The sequence below is a fragment of the Zerene cesonia genome, unplaced genomic scaffold (genome assembly GCF_012273895.1).
Source record: "Zerene cesonia ecotype Mississippi unplaced genomic scaffold, Zerene_cesonia_1.1 Zces_u007, whole genome shotgun sequence".
Lineage (NCBI taxonomy): Eukaryota > Metazoa > Arthropoda > Insecta > Lepidoptera > Pieridae > Zerene > Zerene cesonia.
This window is the reverse complement of record NW_024045137.1, coordinates 578,059-594,195: the sequence shown is the minus strand read 5'-3', so window position 1 is coordinate 594,195 and position 16,137 is coordinate 578,059. Positions and strand designations below refer to the sequence as shown.

The 16,137-nt window shown below is 38.0% G+C and overlaps 2 protein-coding genes across 2 annotated transcripts in view; both read right to left on the bottom strand.

Annotated features, from left to right (window-relative positions):
• Positions 1 to 791: 791 nt before the first annotated feature.
• LOC119839058 (zinc finger protein 624-like) lies at positions 792 to 6,708 on the bottom strand. The gene is made up of 5 exons (XM_038365232.1): positions 6,513 to 6,708; positions 5,246 to 5,390; positions 4,278 to 4,424; positions 3,147 to 3,296; positions 792 to 2,057 (listed from the first exon to the last, which is right to left on the bottom strand). Exons 1-5 carry the CDS (start codon positions 6,654 to 6,656, stop codon positions 925 to 927), a joined length of 1,719 nt encoding a protein of 572 aa, XP_038221160.1. The 5' UTR covers positions 6,657 to 6,708; the 3' UTR covers positions 792 to 924.
• Positions 6,709 to 8,839: 2,131 nt separating this feature from the next.
• LOC119839008 overlaps positions 8,840 to 16,137 on the bottom strand; it is a 16,113-nt gene continuing 8,815 nt past the window's right edge. Inside the window, exons 3-8 of the mRNA XM_038365177.1 lie at positions 15,558 to 15,693; positions 14,684 to 14,843; positions 13,466 to 13,568; positions 12,358 to 12,477; positions 10,845 to 11,056; positions 8,840 to 10,500 (exon numbers count right to left, since the gene is read on the bottom strand). Coding sequence (XP_038221105.1) covers positions 9,262 to 10,500; positions 10,845 to 11,056; positions 12,358 to 12,477; positions 13,466 to 13,568; positions 14,684 to 14,843; positions 15,558 to 15,693 — 1,970 coding nt within the window. The 3' untranslated portion in view covers positions 8,840 to 9,261. The remainder of the gene's footprint in view (positions 10,501 to 10,844; positions 11,057 to 12,357; positions 12,478 to 13,465; positions 13,569 to 14,683; positions 14,844 to 15,557; positions 15,694 to 16,137) is intronic.

Sequence of the window (16,137 nt, the reverse complement as noted above, 5' to 3'; positions counted from 1 at the left end):
TTATTATTCGCCAATAGATGTCAGGAAGAGTCATAATAAATTGTGACTACTTAAACGCCTCCTATTTCGAATCCCGAAACCCCCTATATACTAAATTTCATGAAAATCGTTGGAGCCGATTCCGAGATTCCAATTATATATATATACAAGAATTGCTCGTTTAAAGATATAAGATTAGAGACCTGTCCCTGCAGTGGGGCCAAATATAGCCTTATGTATAAACAATGAATTATACCAATGAAACACCAAATATTATAAGCAACAACTTACTTAAATGAATACGTTATTTACTTTCATATTAAAAACAATAAAATAAATATTTAAGAAACAATAACAAATCATTTATTATTCATCACGAATACTTTGCACGAATATATAGAATGAAATACTCCACTTTACGGGAATATACCCTTTATAATGTAGATAGAAATATCTACTCGAAGAAAACATTTCATTATTTTTCAGAAAAAAGAAGTCTACATTCATAGATTCCTATAGGTATTGCTGTTTACAATTGATTATCATTTTAAAAACATAATTTACATCCAGGTATTACATATAGTTTTTTCTTGTATCTCTTTATTAATGCAAACAACGCATAGATAACAAAACACTTAAAAATGATTATCCATTTTATCATCAAGAAGGCATTTGTCTATGGCACAATAGTTATAACAAGTGTTCTTATATCAATTGAATTCAATTTCCGAAGCAACACACATTCATAAAAGAATTATTGCCCATGAATTAAAAAAATTAAAAAAAATTAAAGAACATGGCAACACTTCATTGTATGAAATGACCATCTCACTAGCAACCCGTCTCCCATAATCATTGACTAAATCGGGTCTTGGCCTCCACAGGCTATCTCATTTACTTTGTCATATGTATAGTTTGAAAAAAACTTCAATAGCGCGATTCAGACTACACCTTGCCCACATCGGCCGCGTGGTGCGCCCGCATGTGCCCCTTCAAGCTACAGTTCTGCACGAACCCCTGCCCGCACAGCGCGCACACGTACCGCCTGTCGTTCGCGTGTATCCGCATATGCTCCTTCAGCGTTTTCTTCCGCGCGTACGACTTTTTACACACACTACACTGATACGTCCTCTCACCGACATGTTTTATCATGTGCACCTTCAGCTCCGTCCCCGTGTAGCACTTGTACGCACACAGCTCGCACTGGACGTCGCGCATCTCAAGATGGCGCCGTTTCACGTGACACGACAGCGCGTAACGCCGCCGGAACACCGCGTCGCACACGTTGCATTTATACTGCAATGGCGGTTCACCGTGCACCTCCACCATGTGTTTGTGCTTGTTGAAATAATCCGCGAAACGCAGCGGACACTTCGTGCACTTATTTTTCTTCACCGACCGGTGCACTATGTCGTAGTGGCAGTTGAACTTATGCTGGGAGGGGAACACTTTCTTGCACACTTCGCACGGGAACGTGCCGGTCTCGTGCGAGTACCGCCAGTGGACCTTCAGCCTGGACTTGGTCATGTAACCGGCGCCGCACTGGTCGCAGACGTAGTTCCGGTAATGCACGTTCATGTGCCGCTCTATGGAGCCGAACGTCTCGAAGCTGAAGCCGCAGATCTGGCACTGAAACTCGTTGCCCTTTATCAGCTTGAACGGGACAACTCTGTCGCTGTACTGCGTGAAGATCTGCTTCTTGTGAGCGCTGGCCAAGTGGGTTTTTAGGCCGTTCAAGTTCTCGACGCCGGCGTCGCATATGGTGCATTTCAGGTCAGACACGTGCGCGTAAATGACCAGGCTCTCGGCGCAGGATTTGGTCAGGATCTTCTTCATCAGCCTCTTGCAGTTTTCCACGTCTTGGTGGTTATGCAGTTTCTCGAAGCCGTCGAAAGTTTTCCTGCAGTAGTAGCAGAGCACGCCGGACCTCCGTTTCGGTTTGAAAGGCGCCATATTGGAGTGCTGTAGTAACATCGTTATGTTATTTATTAGCGCCATTTTCTCCGTCAAATACATGGATGAGGTCTTGCGCTGTCGCTCGAGCAGGTTCTTGATCGTGTTCGATGTTATTAGTTTTCCTGGAGAATGAATGATAACGATGTGAATTATTTTTTTTTATTGCATTTTGGAATCAGTTCTAATAGTTCATTTTGGAATTAGTTTTTTTATTGCATTTTGGAATTAGTTCTAATAGTTCATTTTGGAATTAGTTTTTTTATTGCATTTTGGAATCAGTCCATTTTGGAATTAGTAACGAATCGAATTATACAAAATGGTAAGCGAAACAACATATATTTTGTCCCTTTTACGACAGCTGATTTTGTTTTGTGCTGCAATAAAACGCAGAAGCTTTCAAATATAATGAAATGCAATTAAAGAGACAATAGAAACACACTGTGTAAAATAATTACAAAACAGTTAGAACGAATCGAGTATTAACCCAGTTAAAACTCCTAATTTTTTAATAGAAACCCAAACCTTAGGAGGTAGTTTTAAAAATTCAAAAGCATGCTTTGAAGCATAAGAAAAATGTTATAAGAAACTAGCTAGTTATGTTCTCATAACAGCTCCTCCTATGAATATATGTCTAACCCTAAAATCATGCCACCGTCCCAGACGCATCGTCAGCAATGCCTTATCGCGCCTGTCGCTGGAACGGTGGACAATGGAATTAGATTTAGTTAGTCTTAAGAGAACAGTGTATCAAAATCTACACTTGTAATAAATATTCGTAAAATCCGAATAAAGAGTTTTTCTTATATCAATCCGCAACCGCTCCCGAAAGTTATCTAGCTGCACTTTATTTATCGTTATTGAAATAATAAAAACTAAACAATCTTTTAAATTGGAACAAACTGCACACGGTGTGCATTTGATTAAAATCGGTCGAGTAGTGTAGGAGTCTATCACGGACAAACAACGTGACACGTAATTTATATTGGAGACTCGACGCTCGTCCCGGCTCCGCCCGGACATCAAGATTCCTGTTGTATCCAAAGGGATCATTTAATCGGGATAAAAAGTATCTCATCACCCAAGTCAGCTCATACTCTATCTACATACCAAATTTCATCAAAACCCGTTCAGTAGTTTCAGCGTGATTGACGGACAAACATCCAAACAAACAAACTTTCACATTTATAATATTAGTGTGTCGTGTGGTATACCTTTCAAAGAGTCCAAATGCTTGACATAATTCTCACAAGTATGGAAGAGGGTCGCCCGAGTCGGCAAAGGTTTTAGACTGCGCCTATCGAATCTAGAAATTAGTTCTAGCTCACCCAACACCATATCATCGCCACTATTTATTGAAACACCTGAAATATACACCTGCAATTTATTTTTAACCGTTACATGTGGTGGTCGAGCACGCTTCGGCACCGATTGGGCCAGCTCGCACCGGGGAAGTAACACACCCCCACAGAAGACCCCCCCCCCCACTGAAATAGCATTCTGCTGTGTTTCGTTCGGTGAGTGGGGGAGTCGAAGGCCCACATCCTTATCCTTACTCTTCCCAGTCCTTTCCTTTGTTCCTCTTTTCAGTCCTTTCTTAATCCCTTCCCAATTTGAAGTCGGCAATCCATTTGTAGGGGGCGTAAGGTGAATTGCAGACTTTACGCCTCTCCACATATGGATTGCGGACTTTAAATGGGAAGGGATACAGAAAGAATTGACGAGAGGAATAAAGGAAAGAAACGGGGAGGGTAAGCATAAGGATATGGGACTCTGGCCCTTCATTTTTTAAATTAAACTCTAGAGCTGCACATCCCGACTCCGCCCGGGTCGTCATTTATCATAATTGAAATAATATAAACTATCCTATCTTTTATTTATTACAATTTAACAAAAATTGTACAGGAAACTTAAAAAATATATATATTAATAACAAGATAAAAAAAAGAGAAAGAGTACAATTTGTTTATACTCTACTACTTTTTTTTACTTGTACTGAACTGCAAATTCGATTAAATTCGGTTTAGTAGTTTACGAGTCCATAGCGGACAAATAATGTTACATATATGGTGTATAAATTAAGACTAGCTGCGCCCCGCGGTTTCACCCACGTAAGTCGGTATCCCATAGGAATATCGGGATGAAAACTTGTCTATATGTTATTCCAGTTGTCTAGCTGTCTACGTACTAAATTTCATTGCAATCGGTTCAGTAGTTTTTGCGTGAAAGAGCAACAAACACACACACATCCTTACAAACTTTCGCATTTATAATATTAGTAGGATAGGATATAGTAGGATAATAAAGTATAAGAAACACTAAGATTTTCCTTAGGCTATACTCACTCATATCATCATCATCTTGAATATAATCATCACAGTCATCATCACCATCATCATCAGATAATCCATCTCCCTCCAATTTCACATTAACTTCAGGCTTCACATAACTCTCGTGGTTTTGTTTCGTCCAATCGCATTCATTATCGTTCACTGAAATTGAATAAAATTAATTTTCAGTTTCATATCTTTTACGTGATAAATGACAATATTTTTAAAGACAAGAAAAAATTTGATCAGGTTTGTGCAAAACGACGCGGGTTCGAATCCCGCCTCGTTTTGCCAAACCGTAGCAACGCCTAGCCTCTCGGCCACCCGTGATCCCGCCACAGTAATCGAATTTCTTCTACTCTTTCGGTTTTACGTGCGTATGTGTGTAAGGGACGACCCCACGCCATCTATTGAGATGATTAAGAACTAATATGAAAAATTATTAAAATGATTATAATATTGTCTCGATGATGCGTTGGCGCTGCTACGGTTTGGCCAAACAAACGCGGGTTCAGTTCCCGCCTCGTGATCAATTTTTTTCTAATCTTTAGAAATTGAAAAAAAATTAGTTACTATCGACAACATTTCACAACATTCTGAATTTATAAACTTACTAGCTCCGAACTGCGGTTTCACCCGCATCAGTCTATAGGAATATTGGGATAAAAAGTTGCTAATTGTTAATCCAGTTGTCCAGCTGTCTACGTACCGTACCGTAAATTTCATTGCAATCGGTTTAGTAGTCTTTACGTGAAAGAGTAACAAACACACACACACATCCTTACAAACTTTCGCATTTATAATATTAGTAGGATAGTAGGAAGAGCGATTCATCAGCATAATGGACCATCATATGTGAATGAGATGTAAAAACACCAGACACAAAAATCATATCACAAAATTACTCCATGCAATTTGAAAGGACAAACAAACAAACACACTTTTACTCACTCAAACTCAAATAAACATAACTAACTACTCACTGCTTATAAACACTGGCTCCTTGCTCATCGCTGCCACCAGGTCCTGCTCAGCTCGGATGACCATGGAGCGGAAACTGTTAGCTTCCTGCAGCTGTTTCACACATGTCGTACATATCAACCTACTCTGTTTAGACACTATGCACAGCTGAAACATTGATCGGTAACTATATCTATTACATATCACTTAGAGGTATTTAAAAAAGTTATGCCCTGTTCTCTGACCTATACTCAAAAGTCTCTGCAGCTTTATACTGAGAGGCCCCTTTTGATAACAGATGTGTTATTTTTTTTGGTTGTAAGTTTTAATGTGTAATATTTTGTTCCAGTTTTTAAATTGTTTACTATGTTTTTTTTTTACATTTTTCTATTTCTGTGTGGCTTTGTTATCAATAAATGTATTATTTATATATTTGTTTTATTTATTCTATAAAATTTCATAAAAATCGGTCTAGCTTTTTCTGAGTAGAACCTATTATTTATAAGAGAACTAATACTGTGATACTACAATTATATAAAGTTTTTAAAATTATATAATCTTATTTCAGTGAAATATTCATTCAGTGAAAGAAAGATATAAAACTATCTAGTGTCTGTATAAAACTACGTAGGATACTGGCAAATGGAACTCAGCCAGTATTATTCAAAATTTTAATTAATTATAACATATTAAATGATAATTACTTTACAATAAACAATAATTATATAAAATGAAGCAAATCATTCATATCTTAATTATATTAGGGATATAATATTATAAATGCGAAAGTAACTCTGTCTGTCTGTCTAACAGACACGCTTTCACGCCTAAACCACTGAACCAATTTTGACAAAATTTGGTATGAAGATAGAACTGAACTTGGGAAAGGACATAGGATACTTTTTATTGCGGTAGAAAGGGTTGAAAGAGGGGACGAAAGTTTGTTATTGTCAAACTGATTTTGATAAAACTTGATATGAAGATGGAGCTAAACGTGGGAAAGAACAAACCATACTTTTTAATGAGAAGAAATTACTCCTTACCATGTCGCGCGATATAAGCGAATTCTACGCGGGCGAAAAGTTAGTTTATGATATAGTAGAATTGACAAATTTACCGGCTATTAATTTGGGTTAATTTTTATCTAGAGAATACCTTTTTTCTGCCAAAATATATTCGACTTATAAAAGTAACAAAAAGATAATTGCCTAAAATAGGTACCTCGGGCATAAAAGACATCGGCAAGAGATAGCACAGAAGATTAAATATCATAAAATATTAATTACTCACGTATAAATTGAAACATTCTTGAAAAATATCGTAATAAACTTCCCGGTATCCATTCTGAGTGTATTCCTTCGTTAGGTCCCTGTGGCTGCCTTCAATGTGGCAAAATCTACATCTTCCGTAAAAATTAAATGCTTCTGTTTCCATTTTAATAGAAAAGTATCTATTTTTAATAACAAATTGGAATATGTATCAACAAAAACAATTCCCTATTTTCGACATTAACAGTCAATGTCAATGTCATAGTCATATTAGTTTTTTTTTAATGATTTAATGACTTGACTACAAGAGCCAAATCTCATATTTAAATGTTTTCGAATTTCTGAACGTACGTTGCGCTCGAGAATTTGAAATATAATGAAAATGATTTTTGTGAAGAACATTAAGGTTCTGCATCCATTGCGAGCGTACATATTAGCTATGAACTGTTTTTCGTGGGAAATCATCACCGAGTTTATACTCCACATCTTCAATAAGTAATTCGTAAATTAACTTTTAACTTTAAGAACCTTGGACACGTGCGTATTACTTGTGATTTTTATGTCTATCTTAAAGTAATAAAGAATTTTTACTTTTAATTTATTAAACATCTTCAATAAGCATTCTAGCGTGATTGTCTATTGAAAATGCAGTTACCAGTAGATTGTTTGCTTCTTTTGTTGCTATCAATGTCCGTCTGCCTCTTCTTGACGCCTAAATCACTAAACCTATTTCGATAAATGATGTAGTTTGTGACCCGATAAAGAATAGTATTTATCTTGACAAATCCTCGACAACGAGGATTATTTGGGAAAAGCCCCGGTACCAATCATTTTTTATGCTATCTATTACTGCTAAAAAGGTTGCCCGTTTTACGAAAAGGAAATAAAACATCAAATATAATAATATTATTTACTATAAATACAGGTGACAATATATTAAAAGTCCTAACATTATAAAAATAATTCTAAACGTCACTTTCACGGCTAACTGTTAGTGGTAGCATATTATAAATAACATGTATTTATACATTTGCAATTTAACTAAAGATATGATAAACCGGACTTAGTTTATAAATTATAATTAACTAGCTGCGCCCCGGACAACTGGAACAACCGGACAACTGGAATAACATATAGGCAATTTTTTATCCCGATATTCCTACGGGATACAGACTTAAGCTAGTGAAATTGCGGGGCGCAGCTAGTTATAAATATAATTTAATTTTTAGTTTTATAGCATTGAAATGCTTTATAAATGAGAAATTTTTCAAAGAATAGAAAAAATTTGATCACGAGGCAGGATTCGAACCTGCGTTTCTTGCCTAACCGTAGCAACGCCTAGCCTCTCGGCCACCCGTGATCCCGCCACAGCAATCGAATTTCTTCTACCCTTTCGGTTCCATGTGCCTAAGGGGCACCCCGCCCCATCTATTGAGATGATTAAGAACCATCACAACCAATACGAAACATTATTTCAATGATTACAATATTGTATCGATGGAACGCGGCCTTTTACATTTAATAATAAATAGTTAAGATTTTATTAGTGCTAAATTTAAAAACTATATTACAATGTGTTAGTTCGAAGAGCCTAGCATTAATGAATATATGGAAGATACAATCCATGGAATGTTGTCGCTTGAGAACCACAGGACAGTTCTTTGGCAGAATTATTATGAAATGTTATAATTAATTATAGTTTTTGCTGGTTCTATTGCGTAGAAACTGCTTTCCGAACCGGTGGTAAATTTTAAATTATGTACTTTGAAGATTCAAAAGTATGAATGAATATTTTAGTTTTTTTTTTATGTCACCATCGGCAATGAAGCTGGTGGGACGCCTGATTTTAAGCGCTACCACCGCCCATGAACATTTGGAGAGGCGTAAGTTCGATCTAGCCTCTACAAATGGATTGCCGACTTAGAATTGGAAAGGGATTAAGAAAGGATAGACGAGAGGATTAAGGAAAGGAATGGGAAGGGTAAGGATAAGGATATGGGCCTTGAGTTTGAAATATTGAGTCAGCCTGTATAAAGAAGTGGATAAAATTTAATGCTACTTGAATAAACATAAAAAACCTGAAAATGAAGTAGTGACAAGTTTGAACATTTGTTTTTGATGTAAAGAAAAGATAAAAGTCAGACAATAAGGAATTTTAACACAATAAAATCGTGACTAAATAATTATTTTATTTTTTTATTTCCCTTATAATAGGTAGTTTACTTTAAACTCTCCCAAATGTATTTCGAAAGATAAGTCATCTCATATTATCATTAATTTTGTAATAATCAAATAACAATTTTGCAATTTGATAAATTTTACTAATAATAAAAGAGATTTATTCCATTATTCAAAATTTAAAATCTCATATGTATACCTACTAAAAATATTTACAAAATTACATGTAATTTTTTGGCATAATATTTGCATAGTTTAGTAAAATGAGGTTATTACAAAACAGGCGTTTCGCCTCACACGCAGCCTATAACCGTGAAAGAATATTTGAAAACGGTCCAGTATTTCCTGAGATAAGCGCGTTCAAAGAAACAAACAAAAAAGTCATTAGATCTTAGCTTTATATTATTAAATATAGACCATTCAAATAAGTTTTTATATCATATATTAAATTCATTTCGATTTTTAATCATTTTAAAACAAACCAAAAGTCAGCCATTTGCATTTTGAATCTCTAAACAAATTCGCGCCAAATCTGGGCATAGACAATGACGCTGTCATTGTGACATAGAACGCAGTCTGTGATCTATGGTTTGTTATTTATCAAATACAGGCTGTTTAACCCTCCTCGTCCTAGTTACAGGTTTCTCCTTATCTTCCAACTTACCAGGGCTCGTAGCTCTTAGTAACGTCTTTTTTCTTAAACTTTTCGTATCTTTCTTTTTCATATTATCGGATGGAGTCTCTTTGGGCGTTAGGAACTCAGCGTCTAGATTTTTAACGATCTTCCTCGAATAGGTCTTGTGTGAGGTCTGGGGGGTGAAAAACGCCTCGCTGGGCGTCGATTTGGGGGTGAAAAACTTTTCGGTTTTCGGGGTTTCCACTTGCGTGACCACTATGTTAGGTCTCGATCTAGTCGGCCTAGGCGTTATTATTTCCAGGCTGGGTTTGGCTATAACCGGTTCGGGAATTTTGAATTTCGACTTCGGCTTCACCGCTGTCTGCTCCGCTTCCTCCGGGTCGTCCAAATTGAGTTTTATGACGACCTTTCGCTTTATCGGAATTTCTTCCTTCTGCACCAACTGCACCGTGTCCACGGGTAGAGTTTTGCCTTCCGGCGTTTTAGCCTCTGCGCTGGAGCTTATTTTGAGCGAATCGAGGTCTATGTCCAACTCTTTCGGTATTTCCGGACGCTGTTCCCGCAACAGCGCCGAAGATACGAGCAAATTGGATATCTCGTTTTGTAGATATACGTCGATATCGACGTCCGATAGAATCTCTTGTATTCTCACAATACAATCGTCAGCCTTCACGAAGTTCTTCTCGGACAGCTCAAAAAACGCCAATTCGATCAGAAACTCCACCTCCAGCTCGCGGAATTCCCTAAAGCAGCTGTCCCGGACCAAACTGACAACGTACGTCTCGAATTTCTTCGCGAAATTTTCCAGAAAAATCGATTTCAATTTCATCTCCGCCAGCCCGAAAGCGGTCAACGCTCCATCGAAATAATTCCTGGCAATGACGTCTTCCTTCGACCTGAAGTGCATGGACGCCTCTAGGCCAGCCGTCTGGCATGCGAGGATCGCGCATGCCGGCATGACGCATGCATAGCATGCGCACGCGCCATGCTTAAGGAACTCGGGCATGACGAAAGCCGGCACGGAAATGCATGGGAGCGACGGGCTCAATTGCGTTCTGATCATGCAATCCCGCATGGTTTCCACATGGTTGTGCTTTGGGGTAAAGGCTTCCAGCTTCCTGTTCAAATCCACGCTGGTCACGTGCGCGCCAGTCGTGCAGTCGAGTATTGTTTTCAGCGCGTTGTTGATTTTCACCTGGAAACGATGTGTCGAGTTGGATAATTCAGTGCGGTCCATGGTCAGATAGTGAGAAAATAGAACGTTTAGGCATCATATTAATGACCTTTTGATTTTCGTCTAGAAATCTGATTTTAATGAAAAATTTGGAAAGAACTTTCAACTTGAAAATAAAAAAAACTATAATGCCCCTTGTCCCCAGTGGCCCTAAATTATCATCTATATGCGCAAATAAAAACTACCCTCAAATAACTTAGTTGCGCGTCTTCAAGACACCAAGTTTACGTGATTCCCTTTACTGTCCCACGGCCCTTGCCCCGAAAAAATCCTCCCAACAGCCCCCATTTATTTGTGATATTTACCTGCGCATCTTCCGGGCAGCAGGTCTGCGTGATTGCCCCATATATTGCCCCCTGCCCCTTGCCCCCACTGGCCCCGAGCCCCGCACCACCCGCCGTCTTCGCTCGCCGCCACAATTTCAAGTATCTACATAGCTTCACGCATTTCTCCGTTGATACAGACGTGCTATATTTTAAGATGAGATTGTACCGACGCCTTGCGGTCCACACGGTGCCTGAGGGTCATAAAGTCATAAAGTCATCAATTTATAAGAATACTTTATTATATATATTTTATTGTTATGATGCATCTATCTTACTAATGTTATAGATGCGAAAGTTTGTAGGGATGTGTGTGTGTGTTTGTTGCTCTTTCACGCAAAAACTATTGAACCGATTGCAATCAAATTTGCTACGTAGACAGCTGGACAACTGGAATGACACATAGGCAACTTTTTACCCCGATATTCCTACTACTATACAGACTTACGCGGCTGAAACCGCGGAGCGCAGCTGGTCTATAATAATTATGTTTGACTTTATTTTCTAGACCATAGAAAAACAACATGGGAAAAAATATCAAACATCCGAGGGCAACTGAGCTGGTGGTTCGCCAGATGGGAAGCGACCACCGCCGCCCGCGAACAGAGCAGAGGTAGCACCACTGCGCATGCGCTGCCCGCTTTCAAGGGGTAAGGGATAAGGAAAGGATTGACGATTTAAAAGAAGGAATGGACTGGGACGGGTAGGATGAAGGAAACTGGCCTCCGGTTGGGTGCCCTGAGCTTCCGTGAAGGGGTCTTATATCAGGATCATGCTTTTAGGACTTGTATCTTATTTTTCGTGTAATTTTAGTTTGGGTGTAATTTTTTTCTTCTTAACTATTTATAGTTAGTTAAGAATGGTAATTAATTATTATAATTAAAGTTAATTATGCTTTTTGAATACATGAAAAGATTATCAATCAATCGATGAAAGAGAGAGAGAGAAGAGAAGAGAAAGAAAACTAGTTCATTCCACAAACACGATACCAAACGTACATACAAAAAATAGCTTATCATATAGACATAATTTCATAGAAATTTGTTCAATTGGTTCAATCGGTTCAAAGGTTTGGGCGCATGAAAAAGAGATAGATAGAGATACTTTTGGCATTTTACTACATAGTATAAAGCAAAGTTGCTTCCCACGACCGTCCCTATGTATGTATGTATGCTTAGATCTTTAAAACTACACAACGGGTTTTAATGAAATTTTTTAATAGGTACAATGATTCAAGAGGAAGGTATATAATATATAATAATAATAATAATAAACACATTTATTGTCAACATCACATGAGGAAATTAAAGACATATGAACACAACTAGATAGAGAACTAGAACTAGAAAAAACACTATTAAAACAACATAAACAGAAATAGAAAAAAAAAGAAAACAAAAATAAGAAAATATACATATATGACATCTATTAAACTGCTCCGAATCTAACGCGCGCGAAGCCGCGGGCGAAAGCTAGTATAAAAAACGCCCCTTACCCATAGTGGGAGTAGCTAAATAATGTCGTTGGATCGCGTTGGCCGCCGTGAGGGCGGCCAATCCTCCATCGGGACACACCAACACCTGCGCCTCCATCAGCCGGCCCAGCGCCAAGTCCACTGGAAACGAGAGAGAGAGAGAGAGAGAGTTTATTAGCGAGATGCTATAACGGAGATTATTATTTAACAATTTTAAGTACCACAACAAGTAAAAAACAAATAAGGTGTGTGTGCGATTGACAAACGATAGAAGTGAAACTTCAGTAAATCGTCAAAAGAATGAGATGAATATATATAAAATAGTATGTATATTTCTGTCTCATTCGTTGCCGGCTTCATTCTGCACATATTTGTATTTGTGTCTCTCACCTGTCGTTTTTTCCGTTGCATCAGCTTTGAAATCACAACGATTCTAAAGAAGTTTCACTTCAAAAAATTGCAAATATACGAAAAAAAAATGAGATATTACATAAGGCGACCTTATCGCTTATCAGCGATCTCTTCCAGGCCGCTAAAGGTAGAGGATAATGACAAATGGCAAAATAAATGTATGCACAATTGCTGTTCTCATTATATATGACTACTAGCATACCCGGCCACGCGTTGCTGTTGCCGAGTAATAATTAAAAATATCAAGACTATAAATTATTGGGATAATTAATCGAAATAAGAACTATCCCATATCTTAAGTTGGACCAAATTACACATAAAATGCCAAATTTCTTCAAAATCGGTTGAGTTGGTGAAGAGTTCATTGGGAACATACATCATGACACTGAATTTTTATATATTAAAATATGAGAATAGCAAGTATATGAAAAAATATATATATATGTAGAAAGTAAAGAAAAAAAACAAATATCTTAATATATATAAATCTCGTGTCACAATGTTTGTCCTCAATGGACTCCTAAACCACTCAACCGATTATAATAAAATTCGCACACCATGTGCAGTTCGATCCAACTTGAGGGATAGGATAGTTTAAATAATTTTAATTACGATAAATGACAACACGGACGGAGCCGGGGCGTGCAGCTAGCTATTTTATAAATAAATAAATAACTGAACCGCGACTGAACAAAAGACAATCAATAGCAGAACTCACACTGCACATCCGGATGTGACCTCGACGCGTTCACGATGTGCGCCTGCGCAGTTCTCAACAAGATGGCCGCCGCCGCCCGGCGCTTGCATTTCGCGTAATACATCTGCAATTGTAACAGTCGGCCTCGTGGAGATACCTTTATCTGTTTGTACATGCAATCGGTCAAGCGCGAGTCGGATCAGCGTACACTTAGCGTTCCGTACATATGACCAGCGGTTGCTCCGTGGTGAGAACCTCGGAGTTTAAAATCGAAAAGTCGGGAGTTCGGGCCCGGGCGAGCGCGCAGGAAATAAATTGATTTTTCAATTTATCTGCACGTGTGGATAACATCACCTCTGCTTAAAACGGTGAAGGATAACATCGTGAGGAAACCGGCTTGTCCGAGAATCAAAAGTTCGACGACATGTGACATCTGCCAACCCGCACTTGGCCAGCGTGGTGGATTATGGCCTGAACCCTCATAGGAGGTCTGCGTCCCAGCTGCGAGAACATATATGGGCTGATGATGATGACATATGAGCTAGTGAACAGTTGCAAAAAGTCTGGTCATCCTGTACCCATCCAATTGATGACCGTGCCAACCGTTGCTTAACTCGATTTTTTTTTTTCGTTATTGTTTGTCGTTACACTTGCAAAAGAAATCTATCTTATCTGCAAATGTAAACGGTCTATCTATAGATAGGTACAAATGAACAAAAAAAAATCTCCAATTGAAAAAAATAGCTATCACATTTCATCCTGTCCTACTTATCCCACTAATATTATAAATGCGAAAGTTCGTGAGGATGGATGTATGTGTATGTGTGTATTTGTTACTCTTTGATGCAAAAACTACTGAACCGATTGCAATTAAATTTGGTAGTAGTCGTAGATAGCTGGACAACTGAACTAACATATAGGCAATTTTTTATCCCGATATTCCTACATCATACGGACTTACGCGTGTGAAACCGCGTGGCGCAGATAATCTATACAAACATTATATAGCTGAAAGAGTTAGTTAGTTAATTTGATTGTTTGTTTATTTGAACGCAATAACCTCAGGAACTACTGGTCCGATTTGAAAAATTCTTTCAGTGTTAGATTGGCCATTTATTGAGGAAGGCTATAGACTATATATGTACCACGGGCGAAGCCGAAGCGTAGCGTAGTTATATATAAATAAATATATAAAATAAAATTCCATGCAATAAAAGATAATAAAAAAACAAAACTCACCGCGACTTCACAAAGAAACACCAGAGCGGTCTCCATGCATCCTTTAGTTATCAGCACAGCGCTGAACAGCTGGACAGCATTCGCTGATATGCTGTCAATCTCCGGATACTGCCTGTCGGCGTGGTACAGTATGGTGCCGACGTTTCGTATGTACGACACTCTGGAAATAATAATAAAAAAAAATATCTTTATTTGTTTCAAAAATGTTTTTACATAATATAGATACATATATTGCAATGAACCCCACACTAGGATCCCCTGTGTTGTTAGGCTCAAATATTTATACATATTAAAAAACTATTTAAAATAACATTTAAAAGTTATATTAAAAAAGATTCAAAATACTTACTGTAATGTCGTTGTCATATTTTCACAACATAGTATAAAACAAAGTCGCTCTCTTTGTCCCTATGTATGCTTCAATCTTTAAAACTACGCAACGGATTTTGATGGGGTTTTTTTTAATAGATAAAGTGGTTCAAGAGGAAGTTTTATATGTATAATAACATCTGTTAAACTACTCCGAATTAACGCATGCGAAGCCGCGGGCAAAAGCTAGTAATATATATATAAATTCCATGTCACATTGTTTGTCTGCAATGGACTCCTAAATTACTCTACCGATTTTAATCAAATAAGCACACGTTGAGTACGAGCTTGAGATTGTATTTGAGTTTGAGTCTGATCTTGAATCTGAGTACAATTTTGAGTTTTAGTTTAAATCCGAGTATGAGTTTGAGTACCAGTTTGAGCTCTATCTCAAACTGGTACTCAAACTCTCAGCTCAGTTAGAGTTAGAGTTGTGAGTTTAGCATATGAATAGGGGTTTCCCAAAAGCATAAAATTAAACAAAAATTTGATTCCAATCACGCACTTGTCACCTAAAAATTTACAAAGGCGCAGACACATCGTCGACAGCTGCAAAGCGTGCACCGTCCTGTGCACGTGCAGCAATTGGTGAACTATCACTTCGCAGATTCGCTCGAAATCGGCCAGCCGGTGCTGCGGTACTGGAAAACGAAGTTGATAATGAAAATAAGTTACGACGGATATTAAACGCGATTTATTCATGAAACATTATATTGTTTCAAAATTAAATGGAACAGTTTATAAAGCACGTTTCCTTTTCCCCACCCTTCCCAGTCCATTTCTTTCTTTACTGTCATCAATCCTTTCCTTATCCCTTGAAAGCATTCGCAGAGGCACTACATCTGCTCTGTTCACGGGCGGCGGTGATCGCTCACCATCAGGCGAACCACCAGCACGGTTGCCCACTCTGACATCTAAATATACATATAACTCAAAGGTCACTGACTGACTTACTGACTGACTGATATAGTGATCTATCAACGCACAGCCCAAACCACTGGACGGATCGGGCTGGAATATGGTATGCCAATAGATGTTATGACGTAAGCATCCGATAAGAAAGAATTTCTATAAATCCCACACCC